The sequence below is a fragment of the Danio aesculapii genome, chromosome 15, assembly GCF_903798145.1.
Source record: "Danio aesculapii chromosome 15, fDanAes4.1, whole genome shotgun sequence".
In the NCBI taxonomy this organism is placed as follows: domain Eukaryota; kingdom Metazoa; phylum Chordata; class Actinopteri; order Cypriniformes; family Danionidae; genus Danio; species Danio aesculapii.
The window spans coordinates 31446481-31467175 of NC_079449.1; the positions used below are offsets into that span (position 1 = coordinate 31446481).

Below are 20695 nucleotides of genomic sequence, written 5' to 3' on the forward strand. Positions count from 1 at the left end.
GCAAAGGCATAGCAACATTGCGCTGGTTGGTCAAAACGCGAAAAAACAACCAATCATAATTCTGGATTGAATCTACCTGCAGCTCTAACTTGTGAGAGTTAAGCAGAATGTATTTACCTTCAAAGCTTCATTTGTTCGCTTGATACAGGTTTTGCTTGGTAAGTAAAGCCACAAATTATTTAATTATATGATTGTTCTGTGATTGATTATTTCCTTAAGGACTACCAAATACAAATATGTGAGTATATTCAAGAATTAGCGCTTTTGAAACAATATATTGGAAGTACTAGATCTGTAAACTAACAAGGGAAAAGGCATTAATAATCAATGAGTAGTTGAACCTACGGTTTTATTCGTTTTCGTGTTTTATACATTTATATTATGTTATTTCGTACACGTCGTGAATTAATACAGGTTTTACAGGCAAGTTTTGGTTATTATATAGCGCCCTCTTGTGGGTTTACAGTTATAGGCACTTAAAAATGGATAGTTCACCCAAAAATGAACATTCTGCCATCATTTACTCACTATTTACTTGTTTCAAACCTCTATGAGCTTCTTTCTTCTGTTAAAAACAAAAGGAAATATTCTGAAGAAAGCTGGAAACATATAACCATTGACTTGCATTGTATTTGTTTTTCCTACTAAGGAAGTCAGTGGTTACAGGTTTTTAGCTTTCTTCAAAATATCATCTTTCGTGTTCAACAGAATAAAGAAACTCGGAAAATTGGAACAAGTGAAAGAAGACTAAATGATGACAGAATTTTATTTTCCCGTTTAATGTCGAGATTTTTAAGCATCCTTTTTTAAACAATCCAATGTTGAACGCTTAGTTAACAAATTTAGTTTGTAAGCATTGGAAGGTATGTTTAAAAAGATATTGTAAACACCCAGAGGCCCTTAAACACTCATGATTAAATTAAAATCCAAATGTTTTATGGATTTATAATAGTTTTTTTTATATTGGTGTTTAGGCATAAAGTCAAGACATTTTGTTTAAACCCATTTATAAAACATATTTATTGACCAGATATTTACAAATCCAAATACCATTTATAATAACATATTCTATGAATCACAATACTCTTATTGTAAATTAAACAGCGCACTAAATATACACAACCAATGAAAGTGGCTTGGAGAAAATATGAACCAGAAAATTAAACGAAACACAAATCCAGGAGATACTACACCCATAAACAACACACAAAAAGGGGAAAAACATTGAATTCCACAAATACTGACTTATGCCAAGTTGTCAGATGATCTCTTTTTGCTTTTCACAGACGTTTCTTAAAAGAGGGAAACAAAACGTTTCCACACCATTGCAATACAGCAAAACTGTAGAAGGACCAACATTTTAAATCTTTACCTGTCCTGGAAAAAGTAACACTTGTTTGTGGATCAATTACACACAAACACAACTTCTTTCATCAATGTAAAACATACACAACCAGTCAAAAGCTTAGCCACACTAGAATGACTTTATTTTCCGTGATCAGAAACCCTTCTATGCTAAAGTCTACTCCTTGAAAACTTAAAATAGTTTTTTGTATGCATTATTATTTAAATTATTGTATTAGTATGTGTGGCCATGTTGCAGTGGGCATTAAAAGATTTTGAAGTAGCTCAGATACGAGTTTTTTGCTTGTGTAAAATGTTTTGACTGCAGTTTTAGATACTTTTGATCACGTTAACATTGTCACAAGTTAAAATAGGAATAACAAAGACTGAGTTGGTGTGTCAATTTCTGACTGGTCACACATAAAATATTATATACGTAACCCTGTAATCTCTTATTGTACAAATTACATGTCAATCAAACAACAGCAAAGTAATGCAGTAAACATTAATATCCCTGATGCACTCTGAATATTGGTCCCTCAACAATCCCAAAAGAAACCCTTGATACCGGTCTTTACTCTCAGTGCCTTGCAAAAACATCAGTAGCTTCGGTCTTGTCTTTTAGGCAATCTTCAGTGAGTTCAGTGTTATTGTGGAAACTGCTGAAAAAAACAACAACATACCAGCAGGATTTACATCCTCACAATGTAATGAAACTAAACTACTTTTCAATAATACAATGAAGGTGCCCATAGTAGAGTAAACCACACAGAAATGTCAGAATGATGATGACGTCACTCCAACATATTTGATAATTCATCTTCAGTCTGTTATTGATAACATGTATTGCTATGGAAGGATTTCATCACATATAATTGGCTTCGATGAATCCAGAACTGATAGCAGCCACTTCTACACGCACAGACATAAACATCAAAGATTTTTGGGCAATTAAAAGACCCATTTAGAGGCCAAAGATCAGTGGAAAACCATATCGATCATTTACTTTGGCCAGCAAGTCCTATTTAAGGGTGGTAGCGTAGTTGTTTTTCTCCATGAACTCCTTTAGCTTGGTGGGATAGTCTGTCATAACTCCTGTAGCTCCAAGGTCAAAGGCACGTTGAAAGTCCTCCTCGTCGTTCAACACCCAGACGTACACCTGTGGTTGGAAAAGAAAAAATATAATAATACAAAGACCAGTGGAAAGATCCCATGATCATGGCGTTCCAGGCGAGAGCGAAATTCCATTCAAAGCTCCTGTCATCTGCTCACGCACATCACAGCAATGCTAACTCATAGAGCACATGTAGCGTATGACCTAGATCTGACTTGAAGATTAGCACTCACCTGTATTCCTCTGCCTGTCAGATGATCGAACAGAGATTTCCTCATGAGGACCCTGAAAATACAATCACATTAGCGTTCCTCCATATTTAGGGCTTGGTATCGATTGAGATGTCCTTAATCGATTGCAATTTGCAAAAATTTGGATTTTTTAAAAATTCAATTCTTGATCCCTGATTTGATTCTTCACTTCTTTTTTGTTTATTTATCAGCAACTTATAGCTATTTCATGGCAAGATCAATATAGAACACATTATGTAATAACTTCATAAAACATTAAGAGACTAAATAAAAAAATAAACCTTTACATTTCACATTAAATATGAATTTTCACTTGGATTTATGAGAAGTATAAGTAACTTAAAATTCTTCCTGGTGAGACATTTATAAAAATATCTGACTAAGTATTATCTGTATAAAACATTACTTTTTTTTTGGAGGTAGGCTCATTTTACAAGTTTCTGAATCCACTCAGATGATTTCTGGCTCTGGCAGGAATACTTTTAGCTTAGCTTAGCATAATTCATTAAATCAGATTAGACCATTAGCATCTCAATCCAAATTTTTAAAAAGAGTTTAGATATTTTTCCAATTTATAGCTTGACACTTCAGTAGTTACATTGTGTACTAAGACCAATGGAAAATGTTTCCTTATCTTTGTTTTATGTTTCTTTATCGTTTTAATTACCATCATCACTGAGGTCAGAATGAGCAAAAACATTAAAAGCAAGCAGTTAACCACTTTCCCATAAGAAACCCATAAACTGTGTTAAGTCAATATTTAGGTAAAAGGTTCATTGAGGCCAGAGTGTACATAAACTTACTTGTCAGCCAACCATGTTATGAAGCGCTGACTCCGTGTCTGACGCTGAGGATCTTTGAGTCTGCAAGAAACAAAATCTGTATCACTTTTAAGATTTCCAACAACATCTTTAGAGAGAATCTGTCACACTAGTTCTGTGAGCATCCAAAGTTTATCTGTAGTATCTATTTAATCCAACCAAACCAAGAGGACTTCAATGAAATCCTAAATATTTGTGTATGCATATAATTCATTACAAAGAAGGTTTGCTAAGTAGTTAGTTCACCCAAAAAAGTCTTTTTATTTTTCACCTTAATGGCGTTCATTGCCATGAGACCTTCGTTCATCTTTGGAGCACAAATTAAGATATTTTAGATAAAATCTGAGATCTCTCCCATCCTCCATAGACAACAACAATCAAAAATCCAGAAAATAAACCAAAAACATTGTCAAAACATTCCATGTGACTTCAGTGGTTCAACTGTAATCATGTGAAGCTCCAACAACACTTTTCAGCACCAAAAAAACTTTAAAAATGACTTTGTAAAAATCACCTTTGTCTTTTGCATCAGATCAGGGTGTGCGTTTACTATGGACAGTACAAGTAAAGACAGAGGGCAAGTAATAACAGAATTTGCATTTTTGGCTGAGAGAATGGGTTAAGTAGAAGGGTTAAATAATGTTCCATCGTCATAACAAATATTTATGAAACACATATATGAATACACAATTCTGTCTTGCACTTAAATATATTAACGTGATCATAGTAAAGATTTAAGAATAAAGTATAAAGATTTAAGATGGAGCAAGATTATTACAGTTTTGCATTTTTAAATTAGTTTTTATTTGTTTACTTTTCAAATTTGCTGTACAATTCAGTTTAGTTTGAGTTGGTTTCATCAATGGTTTTGCTAGTTTTGAATTTCCGCCACAAAATGAGTGCTTATTCTGAAAATTATTAATTATTTTTGGCTATTTTTATTTTATTTCAGTTTTTCACTGACTGTTGTTAGTTTTAGTTTTTCATTTATTGTGAATTTATTTTAATTCAGTTAAGGGAAATGTTTTTGATCAATAGTTTTAGTTCTCATTTTAGTTTTCATTTACTTTCATTTCATTTACTAAATGTCAGCCTTCGTCAGCTGAGGAAGTTCAACCTGCCACAGGAGCTGCTCGTACAGTTCTACTCAGCTGTCATCCAATCCATCCTCTGCACTTCAATCACCGTCTGGTTCGGCTCAGCTGCCAAAACCGACCTCCGTAGACTACAATGAATAGTCCGGACTGCTGAGTGAATCACTGGCACTACCCTTCCTACACTTCAAGAACTGTACTCGTCCAGAGTGAGTAAAAGGGCTCGCAAAATCACTCTGGACACCTCACACCCAGCACACTACCTGTTCGAACTGTTACCGTCTGGTCGGCGATTCAGAGCACCAAGCACAAAAACAGCCAGACACAGGAAAAGTTTCTTTCCTCAGGCTGTCTACCTTATGAACAGTTAAATATTCCTCTACTGTGCAATAAATATGTGCAATACTTTCTCATACGCACTTGTACACAGCACCTTATATCAATAGACAATGCAATACTTTCTACATTTGCACTTGTACACAGCACCTTGTAACCTGTATATTTATAACAATCTGTACATACAACTCAACATCCAGGTTTCTTGACTAACCGCATCTGTTTAATGTTCATCATTTTTATTTTATTTTTTTTCATATTTATTTTGTGTTGTCAATTGTCACTATGTACACTGGAAGCTTCTGTAGCCAAAACAAATTCCTTGTGTGTGTGAAGCACACGTGGCAATAAAACTGATTCTGATTCTGAAAATAACCTTGGTCTACTCTTTGATTCTTAAATCAATTATTTTGTCATCAAAGGATGTCATCAAATATGGTCAAATGTATGATGGACAAAAAAGGGACACACCTTTTTTTAAATAATTGACACATATGACTAAAATGAATATGGTCCTCACTTGGAAATGATTGAAGGCATGGGAATCTCCAGGAATTGTTCTTTTATCGGCACAAAGGGCAGAAGGCCGGTGTAGAAAAGACCTAGCAACAGAAGCACCCTGGGCAAACTGAACAAGATTGGGATTTGTGGATTCTGCAAAACAAACAGAAAACATCAGATGCTTAGATCTTCAGTACATTTAATTTAGTCAGATTAAAACGTATTTTCCTTATATAAAAAAGTACATCTTTCTCACCTCTTTGTGACATTTCTTAACAATTTCATTGCTGGAGTTTCCCCAGACAGTCAGATCCTCCCTGTTATACTGAATGACCAGCTCAGACACCTGACAAGAAAAAAAAAAAAGAGGTAAAAGTCTGCTTCGGACCAACTCGGCTCACTAACCTGATTCATTTAAGTGGTGACAAACAGCTGCACAGAAAGAGGATTGGAGGAAATGAAATGTGAGCAGAACAGCAAATCCCACACACCTTCTTGATGAGGGTGTCATTGTTGACCTTGATGTCGATGTTTACCGGGGTGCTTGGGAAAGCTTCGAACACGTCTCTCAGCAGGGGGATGCGTTTGTCTTCTCCTCCTTCACAGTAGCAGTCTGAAACACATCAGGAATAATGCTACAGTCAGACATGCAAGACTTTAGGTGGCATGTCCCCGTTTGTAGTAACTACAGAATTACTCATACGGCATAAAATCCCCACAGTTTTTATAACATGTGATAATAATGTTCCTCAATTTGGGAAAGACCCACATTATCACTGATACAAATGAGATTACATTTGATTAATGATAGAAATCAGTTTTAGAATTCACATTTACGTATAATACATACATTTTATTACATTTAAAACTATCAAATGCAAAAATGTTACCCAGATTCAATTCCATTTTCGAGTTCAGATTTTTAAAATGGGACCTCAGATTGTAATTTTTAATTCACTTTTATCTTTAATCAAACTATTTGTATTTGCACATTATCTGGACTGAACACTCACCTCGTTTGAAACTGACCCCAAGCTTACAAAGGTAAGGTGGAAGATCCTAAGAAGACAAACATTATTTAACGTCACAGCATACATTTTGGCATAATAGTATTGCGCCAACTTCAAAGTCTCAAATATTAAGAAAGGTCTGAGTGCAGATTGAGTGCAGATCCATGCTCAGACATGCACTCTTAGAAACATCTATACCCAACCCTGCCTAAGACCCTCATAGGGATGTCATTTCATCTAGTGAGTGTATGTGTCTGAGAGTGCATGTATGAGCATGCAGCCAGACACTATTATAAATATTTGGACTTCCGGTGTGCCACAATAATTAGAAGATCTTACAGCATAAGCCACATCAGCAACGTATGCATTAATGCCAGTCGACCTCTTCAGGCTGGAGTCATGTAATACCACCACCTGCTCATCCTTGGTCAAGTGACAGTCCAGCTCCAACATGTCTGTGCCTAGTTTAACAGCACTGGGAAAAAACAAAAACAAAAAACAGAGTAAAGAAAGCGCTTGCCTTTTATAGACAAAGGTTTTCATTCAGATCTCTCTAGTATTTTTATAAGCTGATGATGCCACTTGGACGAACACTATTTACTAGGTCATATTTGTGGCTCAAATGTGTACAGCAGATGTTTTTGTGCATTTTATCAAATGAAGTATACATTAAAAAGGCTGTAAATTGAGCTATGTGTCTACATATAGTATTACGTTAAGAAAATATACTTGATTTCTTTTGTGTGTATAGCATTCAAGCACATTCAAATGCAGGCCTTCCTAAATATATACTATTTGATAGCAGGCATGTGCTCAAGGTTCATCCTCATCTAGTGTCTGCATTTAATAAAGCTCCAAAGGTAAAACATTTGTAGTAGTTTAAAACAGCGTTGCAGACATCTTCTACTCCACCCATCTCTTGTTTTGCCCTCTTTAACAATGTGTGGTTGTTCTTAATCTAACTCAACCATTTCTTTTCCTACTGTGAAACAACCGCCCGGGTTCGGTATTGACATATGGACAAACTACAGTAAATAATGCAAGACAATTCAAAGTGCATATGAGCTCAGGCTGCGCACGTTCAGTTTGTGCATACTGTTCTGATGGCAAAATTCATGCAATATGGACTTCCTCGTACATGTAAAAATTAAGTGTACTTTGGGATTTAGTACACTTTGTAAATTATACTTAAGCATATTATGAGCAATAAACAGCAACTCACTGCTTGAAAGCTGCCATTGTGTTCTCCAAGTTCTCACCAGCTCCTGAAGCAAAACAAATTAATTAATTCACTTAAAATAATTAATACACACAAAATCAAGAGTCATGAATGTATGTAGTATACAGAGTATTCCATGGTTCACAGTACACACACACCAGTCAAGGACCAGTATCTAGTAGTCAATAATGAATCCTATGGACCAACGTAATGGCCCAACGTGAACAGTATTATAAAACATGGCTTAAATATATATTCATAATATAAAAGACAAGTCTGAGCAAAAAAAAAAAAAGCTGATTAAACAGAATCTAAGGGTATTCTGCTGTTGTTGTTGCTGTAACCCTCATTCATTGACTATATATGAAAACCTAGTAGCCTTTACTTCCTACCTAGTCAGCACTTGTACATTATAACTCACTAGATTTTAGTTACTTATGAGTACAACGAAATAAAGCTAAATGTATGAACAGTGAGAAGAGACAGTCCCAGACGGCTGTGCGGTCGGTCTGGTCTGCTGTCAGCGCACTCACCGCCGCGGTGAGAGATGTGTCTGCTCCGGAAGGCTTCTCTCTTTCGCCGGTGAAGCAGAGAAGGACACTTCAGCAGTAACGCCGAGGTGAGCACATATCCGGTAACCGTGGATAGAACATAAACCGCGGCGCTCATTTTCACTTTTATCAGTCGGACAAGCGAGGAAGTCCTGTAAATCACTTGTTTGATGAAAAATTCATTGAAAAGTGAGTGTCACCGCACCGGCCGGTTTCATCCAGCACCGCTGGCCAGCCGCCGCCGCACTGTATCCGCGATCAGAAGAAACCCGAGCGAAGCTTCAAGGCAGAACATATAGTATCAGTAAGATTAGATCCTGCTTTAGTTCCACCTTCATGCATTTCTTTGTAAACCCACCCCATGGGCTTGCAGTTCAATGTTTCTTGACAGGCCATCCCCCTGCGCAGTTTACATATTGCTCGGGTCAATAATAATACGGTCGAAGGAACGCGCATGCGCAGCTCGTACATCCGATGACGTGAGTGAACGCAAGGGGCCGCTCATGGACAAATAAAAAATAAACCAACTGTTTTATGAAAAATGCCCACTTATTGAATGTGATTGACATGCACTAATGATTATTAGGAAATAAATATTTTTTATACTATCAAATACCTAAAGACAAGCAAACAAAACAAAAACAAAAGTGACCATATATCAAAACTTAGTAACCTTAGTTTGCCAACCAAAGTCAATACTATAAAATAAACAATTAGGACAACCAATGTATCCAATGCCATATTCATTGGGATATCTAGCTGATAAGGCAGTATAGATGAAGATGTTGAAGTAAAACTCTTCATATGTCACCTGAATGAAGTAAGCTGAATGTTATCTGTCGACCAAAGGTCAAGGTCTCATTGTTTCAGCTGTTCTCGTATTCCGCAAGTGTTCTTCTACATCAATGGAATTTATGAGGGATTATTGGATTATGCAACTAAGGCATGAGACTTTAGAGCATGAATGACTGGACTCATTATTGGGTGCTACTACTGTGTTGGTCCCCTCTATACCTTGAGAACTGCCTCAGATTTGTATGAAATTAATTTATTTTGGTGCTGGAAACATTCCTCTGAGATTCTGGCCCATTTTAAGATGAGAATATTATGTAGCTGCTGCAGATTTGTCCGCTGCACATTCTTGACACAAATCTCCCAGTCCAGCACATCCCAAGGTGCTCTTTTTGGGTTGCCATTTGGTGACTGTTGATGCCATTTTTGTATAGTAAACTCGCTGTCGTGTTCAAGAAACTAATTTGGGATTAGCTTTTGTGACACGGTGTTATCCTGATGGTCCAAGATGGGTTCATTGTGGGCGTAAAGGGTTTATATAATACTCAGGTTGGCTCTGGTGTATACCAAAATGCCCAAAGTCGTGCCAAGAAAAATTACCCACACCATCAGACCACTAAAAGCCTGAACCATTGTTACAAGGTAGCATGGATCCAATGCTTTCATGTTGTTTATCCCAAATTCTAAAGAAATAGCTCTTTCAGATCTCCAACAGAACTTGTTTAATAAACACAATTTCTCTTTATTATTAGCGGAATTCGCAGTGTTGCTCAAAATATATAGCCCTTCCTATAAAGCACAGACAACCAAGTGTGCTAAAGGTCAGTCAAGCTGGTCTGTCAAAGTTCACTACAAAGTTCAAGCCCATATCGCAATCACTAAGAAATAAGAGATACAACGAAGACTACCAACTGAAATGCTTCTAAACAAGTTCTCTTTGAATAAGCAGCAATAATTTTCCATTTTTGCTTGTATCAGTTTGTTATTATCAGATCTGCCTGTTGTCTAAGAGGAATCTAGTAAGTTAAACTGAAAAACTTCTACATGTCGAAGGCACTCGCAGCAGCTCTTCAAGAATGGAAGCTTCAGGAGAAAGAATTCCAGCAGCTTCAGGTAGGATCTTATTAAATCTGTTTTAAATTTGCATCCGATGTTTGTACAACACAACTTTTATTTTGAAATTAATCTTGTCTTTGTGCAGGAGACCCATCGGCTTTACCTGCAGAAGTTAGAGGAAGTGTCCAAACTTCAGAAAAGCTTTTCCTCCTCTTTGGCACGACAGAAAAAGAATTTAAAGGACAATTTAAAGTCTTTGATTAAGTAAATAAAAAGTGTTTTTATTACGTCTCATTTAAAAACTATTTAACGTTGAGGTTTACTGATGGTTGTTTTGCTCTGTATTGTAGATTCAATAAAGGGCTGACAGAAGAGGAGAGCAATGCAGTAAAGGAGGCCAAAGATCAGATCCGAAATATGCCAAGCCAAATCTTTCAAATGGAAGCATTTCTTCCAAAGAAGAATGGGTACCTGAAGATTATTCAAACGAGGATATTTCAGAAGCTTATTTACATCAAGTTTAGTAAATATTAGAAGTTGTTATTTCTGCTTCTTTTTTTCAAGGATTTATCTCAGCCTTGTCCTTGGGAGCGTGAATGTTAACCTTCCTAGCAAAGATGCCAAGTGAGTACTACATATATATATATATATATATATATATATATATATATATATATATATATATATATATATATATATATATATAATTGTATAAAAGTTTATGCAAATAACAAAAAAAATTATTAACAAGTTTTTTTTTTATTTGGTCAAAAGTTACAACATTTTTGTAATCATTTTCATTTGTATTAGTTTATAATTTTTTTTGTTAGTTTCAGATATTTTAATATAAGTTAAACTTCTGCATGGAGTTTGCATGTTCTCCCCATGTTCTTGTGGGTTTCCTCCAGGTGCTCTGGTTTCCCCACACAGTCCAATAACTTGCGCTATAGGTAAATTGGAGAAACAAAATTGGCCATAGTGTATGGGAGTGTGTGTGAATCACTGTGTATAGATGTTTCCCAGTACTGAGTTGTGGTTGGAAGGGCATCCGCTACCTAAAACATACAGTATGCTATAATAGTTGGTGGTTCATTCCGCTGTGGCAATCCCTGATAAATTAGGGACTAAACGAAGGAAAATGAATGAATTACATTCCATTTTATCAATATAAAATATAAATATTTTTTTATTCTAGCTTGTTGCCAAGGAAATATTGTTCTCATTTTAACTAAACTAAACAAATTTTACTAATTAACACATATTAAAATAAAAAAATATGAAAAATAAAACGTTGCAAAATCACTACATTTGAATCATTATGAAAACAGAAAATATTTATAATTATAAATAATTGTAAATTTTTATGCATTTAAATCTCAATAAATGTAATTAGTATGGAATTATGCTGGCAAAAAAACAAAAATCTTTTTTTTGTGTATAGTTTCATATACAGCATATCATATTTGTATTGCAGAGCTGAATACAAAGATGAGTATGAGCGGTTCAAACTGTATGTGACGGTGACTCACTTTCTACTCACATTTATCTGCTGCTTCTTCGTCAACTACAGGTAAAACTAACTGGGTTTACAGAGCTCTGTTTGAAAGTCTTCCCTCACATCACGCTTCACATCTTCTTATGTATCTGCAGATTTTTGGACGCTCTTCTCAACTTTCTGCTGGTTTGGTATTATTGCACTCTGACCATCCGTGAAAGCATCCTCATCAGCAATGGATCCAGGTCAGAATCCACCAGACCAAACTATATCAGAGACTTTCAGGTCTGAAAATAATATTGGATTTAATACAGTGCATCCGAAAAGTATTATTATTAATATTAATATTCATAGCACTTCACTTTTTCCACATTTTTTTATGTTACAGTCTTATTCCAAAATGGATTTAATTAATTAATTTCCTCAAAATTCTACACACAATACCCCATAATAACAATGTGAAAAGAGATTTTTTTTAATTGTTGCAAATTTATTAAAAATAAAAAACATGAAAAATCACATGTACATAAGTATTCACAGCCATTGCCGTGAAGCTCTAAATTGAGCTCAGGTACATTCTGTTTCCACTGATCATTCTTGACATGTTTCAGCAGCTTAATTGGAGTTCACCTGTGGTAAATTCAGTTGATTGGACATGGTTTGAAAAGGCATAGACCTGTCTATATAAGGTCCCAGGGTTGACAGTGCATATCAAAGCACAAACCAAGCATGAAGACAAAGGAACTGTCTGTAGACCTCTGAGACAGGATTGTCTCGAGGCACAAGGCTGGGGAAGGCTACAGAAAAATGTCTGCTGCTCTGAAAGTTCCAATGAGCACAGTGGCCTCCATCATCCATAAGTGGAAGATGTTTGGAACCACCAGGACTCTTCCTAGAGCTGGCCTGCCATCTAAGCTGAGTGATCAGGGGAGAAGGACCTTAGTCAGGGAGGTGATCACTAACCCGATGGTCGCTCTGTCTGAGCTCCAGCTTTTTTCTGTGGAGAGAGGAGAACCTTACAGAAGGACAACCATCTGTGCAGCAATCCACCAATATGGGCTGATGGTAGAGGCACCAGACGGAAGATACTCCCTTCCTGGAATTTGCCAAAAGGCATCTGAAGGACTCAGACCATAAGAAACAAAATTCTCTGGCCTGATGAGACTAAAATTGAACTCTTTGGAGTGAATGCCAGGCGTTACGTTTGGAGAAAACCAGGGACCTCTCATCACCAGGCTAATACCAACTATACAGTGAAGCATGGTGTTGGCAGCATCATGCTGTGGGGATGTTTTTCAGCAGCAGGAACTAGAAGACTAGTCAGGATAGAGGGAAAGATGAATGCTGCAATGTACAGAGACATCCTGATTGGAAAATCTGGGGTGACGGTTAATCTTCCAGCAGGGCAATGACCCAAAGCACACAGCCAAAATATCAGAGGAGTGGCTTCACAACAACTTGGTGAATGTCGTTGAGTGGCTCAGCCAGAGCCCAGACCTAAATTCTATTGAACATCTCTGGAGAGATCTGATAATGGTTGTACACCGTTGCTTCCCATCCATCCTGATAGAGCTTGAGAGGTACTGCAAAGAGGAAAGGGGAAAATTCCCAAAGACAGGTGTGTCAAGCTTGTGGCATCATATTCAAAAAGACTTGAGGCTGTAATTCCTGCCAAAGGTTCATCAACAAAGTATTGAGCAAAGGCTGTGAATACTTCTGTACATGTGATTGCTCAGGTTTTTTTATTTTTAATAAAAACAAAAAATCTTTTTTCCCATTGTCATTATAGGGTATTGTGTGTTGAATTTTGAGGAAATAAATGAATTTAATCCATCTTGGAATAAGGCTGTAACATAAAAAATGTGGAAAAAGTGAAGTGCTATGAATACTTTCCAAATGCACTGTATAATAATGGATTTAATAAGCTGTCGGTCAGTGTTGGGCGCAATTTGTTACAAGTAAGGGCTTAATTTTCATTTTTTTAGGTAATTTATTTACAGTTAGTTTTGATAAACTTGCCTTAAACACTGCATACATATTCAACAGTTCTGTATAAATTAGTTCAGAGAAGCAGAGAAATAATTTTTTTGTTATAGAAATATATTTTGTAAAATAGGTAAAGGTTTCATTTTTCAAGATGACTGAACATGCTTAAACAGAAATGAATGATAATATGGTCTGAATGAAATGTGATATGATTACTTTGATACATATAATGTTTATGTTTTTTATTTTTTAATAAAGCTAAAAGGCCCTGTCTGACTCATTCATTCATTTTCTTTTCGGCTTAGTCCCTTTATTAATCCGGGGAATTAAATTAAACGTGCAAACTCCACACAGAAACGCCAACTGACCCAGCTGAGGCTCGAACCGGCGACCTTCTTGCTGTGAGGCGACAGCACTACCTACTGCGCCATTGCGTCGCCCAACCCTGTCTGACCCATATACATTTTTAATATGGATTAATATCTGTCTATGCATTCAGATTTATAGTGACTTTATGTGCTACTGATTCAAGTAATTAAAGTAATTTTTGATTTTAAACTTTTAATTAGTAATTAATGACTTTATGTATATAAATACAGACTTAAATGTATACTTTTTTGTGTTTGTATAAATATATTTATGATTTTTTTTAGGATTAAAGGTTGGTGGGTTTTCCACCACTACATTTCCACCGTTCTGTCTGGAGTCATGCTAACCTGGTGAGACAATTTATTTCAGAGTTAATCATCATAAATTACAATTCACATCCTATTTGTGTATTGCAATGTACTATAAGTGTCCAATGGTGGCTAATTGTTTCATTCAGGTTTGGTCTTTTCAATGCACAATGCTATTTTAGTTGCAATTACACTCATATCTGACTCCAATTTAATTTCAGATGATTTTGCCAAAAATATTCATTGATTTACACTCAAAAAGCGACTTTTGCAGAATGTTAAACTACTTGTTTAAAATTAGTTGAAACAACACAATTCTTGAGCTTTTTTTCTGGGACAACTTAATTGTTTCATGTTCAATCCACTTAAATTTTAAGTTTACTTTATTGATTTGTGTTGGGACAACATGATGGAATTGTGTGAAATCCTGCATTTTTTTTACAGTGTTGGTGAATGTTTGATTATTCTGTTTAACTCATTATTGTACTCTATATTATACTCATTTATCCGGATTCCTATAACATTTACTGACCGAGTATACAGTACAGTTGTCATTAGACAGAGGTGATTTTCTATTATTATAAAAGGCCGCACACTATTTCCTCATTCTAGAATATATTATGTAGTAACCATAGATCTGCACCTACTACCATGTCATGATCATCGCTGAGTCAAGCAGACCAGCTTACTTCTTTTACTAGTAAATTTAAAGGGATGGTACACCCCAAAATGACAGTTCGGCCATCATTTACTCACACTCTTTTGCTGTTTGAGTTTCTGTTGAACACAAAGGAAGATATTTTGAAGAATGTTGGAAAGCAGCAGCTATTAACTTTCATTATATCAATAGCTGCTTTTTTCCAACATTTTTCAGAATATCTTATTTTGTGCTCAACAGAATAAGGAAATTCTTAAATGTTTAAAACCACTCGAGTGTGAGTAAACTGTAAGAAAATGTCAATTTTTGGGTGAAATATCCCTGGTGGTATTTAAAATTCCCTTACATAATGAAAATTACAAAAATACACACATACACTGTTTAAATTGTTTTTGCAACTCTTTGATGTTCTAAATAGAACCCCACCCCCATATTATTAGCCTTTCAGACAAAGTGTGGAGGTTGATTTGGCTACACAATCGCCCTGAACCTCTTGCATTTTTTTAAACACTCAGACCAAGACAGAATATGCTCCAGGTGTTTGAAACAAACAAATGAAATCTGAACGAGTGGAATGCGACATTTAAAGAGTGCATGCCCTATGGGGGACAGGTGGTCATTTGAAAGGAAGCCCCCAGTTAAGGGCACACCCTGTGCAAACGCGTCAAAGAATATAAAGTTGCAAAACTGCATTATGATTATAACCATTTCTGGGAATGAGTTAAATTAGAGGTATTACCAGCACCAAGACATTTCAAATGATATCAAACGTAATGGTTAAAATCACTTGCATTGGCACAGAACATTACTGTAATGATATGTTTCTGTGCGAGCTGAGTGGAGAAGAAAATGGGTGAAGGGAAAGAAAGAAGTGGGGGAGAAGGATCAAATATATAAATGAAGGATTGGAGGGAAACAAGCTTTCCTGCATTTTCACATCGGGTGTGGAGGAAAATGACTCTGTGTTAGAGTAAAATTCCAATTTACTCAAATCCTCAAACTTTTGTCAGATTATTTCTTCTGTTGAGCGCGAAACAAGATATTTTGAAGAATGGATATAACTGCCATCCATAGTAGGACAAAATGAATAAAAGTCAATGGTAACAGCTTCCAGCTTTCTTCAAAATATCTTCTTTTGTGTCTAACAGAAGAAAGAAAGTCAAACAGGTTTGGGGAAGAAGTGAAGGCTGAGTGAACATATTTGTTTTGTCCATTGTATTGTATGTGGAGGGATAACACATTTGATGTGTCTTTCGACCTTAAATATTATGAAATCTGTCAAAATAAATTATTAGATTAACAAAAGGGGGAGAAATGCTGCCATAGCATAACTCAAATGAGTTTTTTTGTGTTTTGAGTTCAGCAGTAAAACTAAAATAGAATTGGAATGAAACAATAACAGTAATATGAACTTATATCTTAGAGATTGAGAAAGACATTCCGTCATTGATTAAAAATGAAATGTGAAACTATGCTGTTTTGTATTGGTTTATTATGCAACTAATTAGCTCTGAACTAACAATAATTATGTCTTATTTTATAATGTATGTCTAGAAACAGTATGTATTGCATTTATGAAGTATGTGAATAATTACTGATAGAACAAGAAACAAATATTTAACTCTTGAGCCGGTGTTAAATTAACACTTTTGAAAATGTTCATTTAACTCTGGCCAGTGTGGATAATATATATATATATATATATATATATATATATATATATATATATATATATATATATATATATATATATATATATACACCGATAAATTGTTAAAATGAACTCTCTCAAAGTTGAATTAACACTGGTGATTTTGCTGTGTAAGCATGCCAGGACTCGAACTTGGTACGCCTGAAATGCAACGGCGTGTTACGGACTTATGTACTAGAATTCATTCATTAATTATCCTTCGGCTTAGTCCCTTATTCATCAGCGGTCGCCACAGCGGAATGAATCGCCATGTATTATAATAAAAAAGCTAAATTTAAGGGTTTGTTCACCCAAAAATGAAAATTCTGTTATTAATTACTTGGTGCAGTGGGTAGCACGATCGCATCACAGCAAGAAGGTCGCTGGTTCAAGCCTTGGCATGGTCAGACGGCATTTCTGTGTGAAGTTTGTATGTCCTCCCCGTGTTCGCATGGGTTTCCCCCACAAGTCCAAAGACATGATGAATTGAATAAACTAAATTGGCTGTAGTGTATGTGTGTGAATGAGTGTGTATGGATGTTTCCCAGTAATGGGTTGCAGCTAGAAGGGCATCCGCTGCGTGAAACATATGCTGGATAAGTTAGCGGTTCATTCCGCTGTGGCGACCCTTGATTAATAAAGGGACTATACCAAAAAGAAAATGAATGAATGACTCCTTATACCCTCCTTAAATTCTGTTATAACTTCCTTACCCATGTTGTTCTAATCCCCTTCAAGAAAACGTTTGTGCATCAAAAACTGTAAATAAAAAAAGCTGTTCACCCGTATTTCCTCTTCCTTGTCAGGTCAGGATGTACATATATGGGCAGTGCGACATTTGCCCATTAGAATCAGCAGCACAACATACAAAAATCATATTGCACATATTATAATCCACATGAACCGGAAGCTGCGACAGTTTTTTTTTTTTTTATATATTGTGACGCAGTTCCTAGAGAAAAGAAATGTTAAATGAGAAAACAGTAGGCATGGCCTATTGGCTTGTGGCTTGTTTCTTCTACTGCGAGCTGATTGGATGTAGTAAAGTAGGCATTTCATTAAGAAAGATCAGAAAAAAGGGTTTCGAGAGAGTTATTACAGCCTAACAGACACCTCCTGCTCACCATTTCTGTTTGTTGTCAAAACTGATAGTTGGAAGGGCGTGGTTAAGTATGTTAGTCACGCCCAATAGCTCAGGCAGACGTAATCTGACACTCCTAAACCTCTCAGAATTTTTGACACTCGCCGTTGCTCATTGTCCTGCTCTTCTCTTAATGGGTGATTTGTCAACTTTCAGGTTGACAGTGTGGACTGTGTTCATGCTACATGTTTAATGGATATCTTAGACTGTTTTAATTTCACACAGCACGTTCATTTCCTGCACACAAACATGGTCACACTCGCACACCGTACTTGGTTTATTCCACAGGAGTGACTATTGATTCACTTGTAGGAATGGAAGTATTGATCAGTGACCATAAGCTTCTCACGTTCAATCTGGTCCTTCCCGCCACACAGATTGTTAGTAAACACACTATCCCATTTAGACAACTTGTAAAAATTAACTATGATCAATTCAGACAATTGAACTGATTAATTAACTGATAATTAAAGATTACAAGGGCAAACTATTTTTTTTTTAATGATATGCACAGATTAATTGTTAACCGCAAAACTAGCAATGTGAGCTAACAAAATCATATGGTTAGTTTTGATTTCATTTGTACTTTAAACACCCACCCTGACCTGATGTTTAAGGAATATAAGCAAACAAGCTGTTTTTGGGGTGCCCGGGACGTTGGGGGGTGGGCTAATGTTGATTTTAAATGCATCAGTTTGTTCTAAAGCAGTATTTCTGTTGTTAATGCAGGCCGGATGGTGAAACGTACCAGTCTTTCAGAACCCAGTTTCTGGCCTACTGTTTGTATCAAAGTAAGTAGCAAACTCTGCATGCAAACACAACCTTGTAAAACATCTGTTGTGGTGAAAACAGCAACTGCAGTATTGATAGATTGCGATGGTAATCTTCTCCTCTTGTCTTTCAGGCTTTGTGCAGTATCTTCAGTATTACTACCAGAGCGGTTGTCTCTATAGACTCAAAGCTTTAGGAGAAAGACACAACCTGGATTTGACTGTTGGTAAGGATTGCTGACTTTATGCTATATTTTGAAGAATATCTGAGAGTGGAAAGCACAGTATATACTGTATATTTAACAGTCGTATTGTTTGCACAGAGGGATTTCAGTCGTGGATGTGGCGAGGACTGACTTTTCTTCTTCCGTTTCTCTTTTTTGGTCATGTAAGTGTTTGAAGGGCCTAAGAATTCAATTGTGCCACACCAGCCATGTGCACATAACTATTATTAATTCTAATTCTAATAAGTCTTGCCCGATTTCTTTGGCTTATTTTTAATGAATAATACACATACAGTTGGAGTCAGAATTATTAGTCCCCCTGTTTATTTTTTCCCCCAATTTCTGTTTAACGGAGAGAAGATTTTTTCAACACATTTCTAAACATAATAGTTTTAATAACTCATCTCTAATAACTGATTTATTTTATCTTTGCCATGATGACAGTAGATAATATTTTAGTAGATATTTTTCAAGACACTTTTGTACAGCTTAAAGTGACATTTAAAGGCTTAACTAGGTTAATTAGGTTAACTAGGCAGGTTAGGGTAATTAGGCAAGTTATTGTAAAATGATGGTTTGTTCTGTAGACTATCGAAAATAAATATAGCCTAAAGGGGCTAATCATTTTGACCTTAAAATGTTTTTAAAAAATTAAAAATTGCTTTTATTCTAGCCGAGATAGACTTTCTCTAGAAGAAAAAATATTATCAGACATACTGTGAAAATGTCCTTGCTCTGTTAAACATCATTTGGGAAATATTAAAGAAAGAACAAAAAAAAAATTCAAAGGGGGGCTAATAATTCTGATTTTAACTGTTGTGTTTTTGACAGTTTTGGCAGTTCTGCAATGGTGTTTCCCTCTTCAGACTGGCTCAGCTCCCTGAATGTAGAGAATGGCAGGTCAGTGCTGCTTTTAATCAACATCATTACACTGAAGTGATCATATAACACTGTGAATGAATCTGTTAAGACTGTGATCTCGAAATCTGAATGTATTTTGCCTGCAGGTGTCCATGTGTGGCTTCTGCTTCATGGTTCTGTTTGCTGGAAACTTTTTCACTACTCTTGCAGTCGTCCAACACAAGCGCAAAACCCAAAGAACCAAGAGCCTGTAAAACTGTCAATGAAGACGACAGACTATTCCATAATTCATTTGATGAAATTTAACTTTGTAATATGTGTTTTGTTTTTATTATGTTTTAGAGAATTTGCAGACTGTCTTTTTATTATTATTAAAAACCTGTAATAATAATTGTCTGTAATTTCTAAAATCATTGATTAAACTCATGATAAAAGTGAATAATTATAAAAATAATTATTATGCAGTGTTGTTTTAGTATATCCTTGAGATAGTAATGCTGTTTTATTAGTAGTTCAATTTTGTGTTTTCATTAACATTGTAGTTTAAATTGTTGTTGTTTTTTATTGATGTTTCTTGTTATTTCACCAAATATTAATTTCTTAAATCTTCTGAAGTTAAAACATTGCATTTGTGTCTGAAAATAAATATATAAATGTTTGGAAATGGCACATTTTTGGTATTTTGTTAAAACAATTAATAAAAAAGGTAGTTTTTTTATTTTTTGGCAGAAATATAAGTCAACATAACTTTAACATATTAAATCTAGAAAAACTGTATCTCAAATAACAAATTGATAGCTTTATGCTTAAAGTTTCAGTTGACACCCAATGCCATTTACAACAACAACACAAAAATAATACTTTTTATTGCTTATTTGATCATTTAAACTAATAAATTATTCTTATTGTTTTTTTATAAACAACATAAAGATACAATATGAACAAAGAGACAAAAATGGTTACATAAATAAAATTCCAGCAAATTAAACAAGTTTGAAAGATTTACACAAAGAAAGAGTTTTACATGCAATATAATTGTTAGGGTCTTTTAAAGAGTTTACATATAAATCAAAGTCCTGTCTGAAAATAAAAATGTAAGGGGAT

At 35.4% G+C, this 20695-nt stretch overlaps 2 protein-coding genes across 2 annotated transcripts; one reads left to right on the forward strand and one right to left on the reverse strand.

Moving 5' to 3' along the window:
• Positions 1-1465: 1465 nt before the first annotated feature.
• Positions 1466-8665, reverse strand: gdpd1 (glycerophosphodiester phosphodiesterase domain containing 1). Its single transcript, XM_056474219.1, has 10 exons — positions 8224-8665; positions 7694-7736; positions 6811-6946; positions 6475-6520; positions 5953-6074; positions 5718-5807; positions 5481-5614; positions 3513-3572; positions 2692-2743; positions 1466-2503 (listed from the first exon to the last, which is right to left on the reverse strand). The coding sequence occupies exons 1-10, from the start codon at positions 8357-8359 to the stop codon at positions 2366-2368; spliced, it is 957 nt and encodes a 318-aa protein (XP_056330194.1). The 5' UTR covers positions 8360-8665; the 3' UTR covers positions 1466-2365.
• Positions 8666-9896: 1231 nt separating this feature from the next.
• Positions 9897-20255, forward strand: tmem120ab (transmembrane protein 120Ab). Its single transcript, XM_056474518.1, has 12 exons — positions 9897-10146; positions 10235-10353; positions 10440-10556; positions 10654-10713; positions 11564-11659; positions 11740-11829; positions 14224-14289; positions 18466-18527; positions 18641-18733; positions 18830-18894; positions 19562-19630; positions 19738-20255. Exons 1-12 carry the CDS (start codon positions 10078-10080, stop codon positions 19843-19845), a joined length of 1014 nt encoding a protein of 337 aa, XP_056330493.1. The 5' UTR covers positions 9897-10077; the 3' UTR covers positions 19846-20255.
• The last annotated feature ends 440 nt before the right edge of the window (positions 20256-20695 follow it).

Coding starts and splice junctions, on each gene's coding strand:
- tmem120ab (XM_056474518.1), top strand. CDS start 10,078: ATGTCGAAGGCACTCGCAGCAGCTCTTCAAGAATGGAAGCTTCAGGAG. Junction 10,354..10,439: donor AATTTAAAGTCTTTGATTAA/GTAAATAAAAAG, acceptor TCTGTATTGTAG/ATTCAATAAAGGGCTGACAG. Junction 14,290..18,465: donor TCTGGAGTCATGCTAACCTG/GTGAGACAATTT, acceptor TTGTTAATGCAG/GCCGGATGGTGAAACGTACC.
- gdpd1 (XM_056474219.1), bottom strand. CDS start 8,359: ATGAGCGCCGCGGTTTATGTTCTATCCACGGTTACCGGATATGTGCTC. Junction 3,573..5,480: donor ATGCCTTCAATCATTTCCAA/GTGAGGACCATA, acceptor TGTTTCTTGCAG/ACTCAAAGATCCTCAGCGTC. Junction 2,504..2,691: donor TGACAGGCAGAGGAATACAG/GTGAGTGCTAAT, acceptor TTCCAACCACAG/GTGTACGTCTGGGTGTTGAA.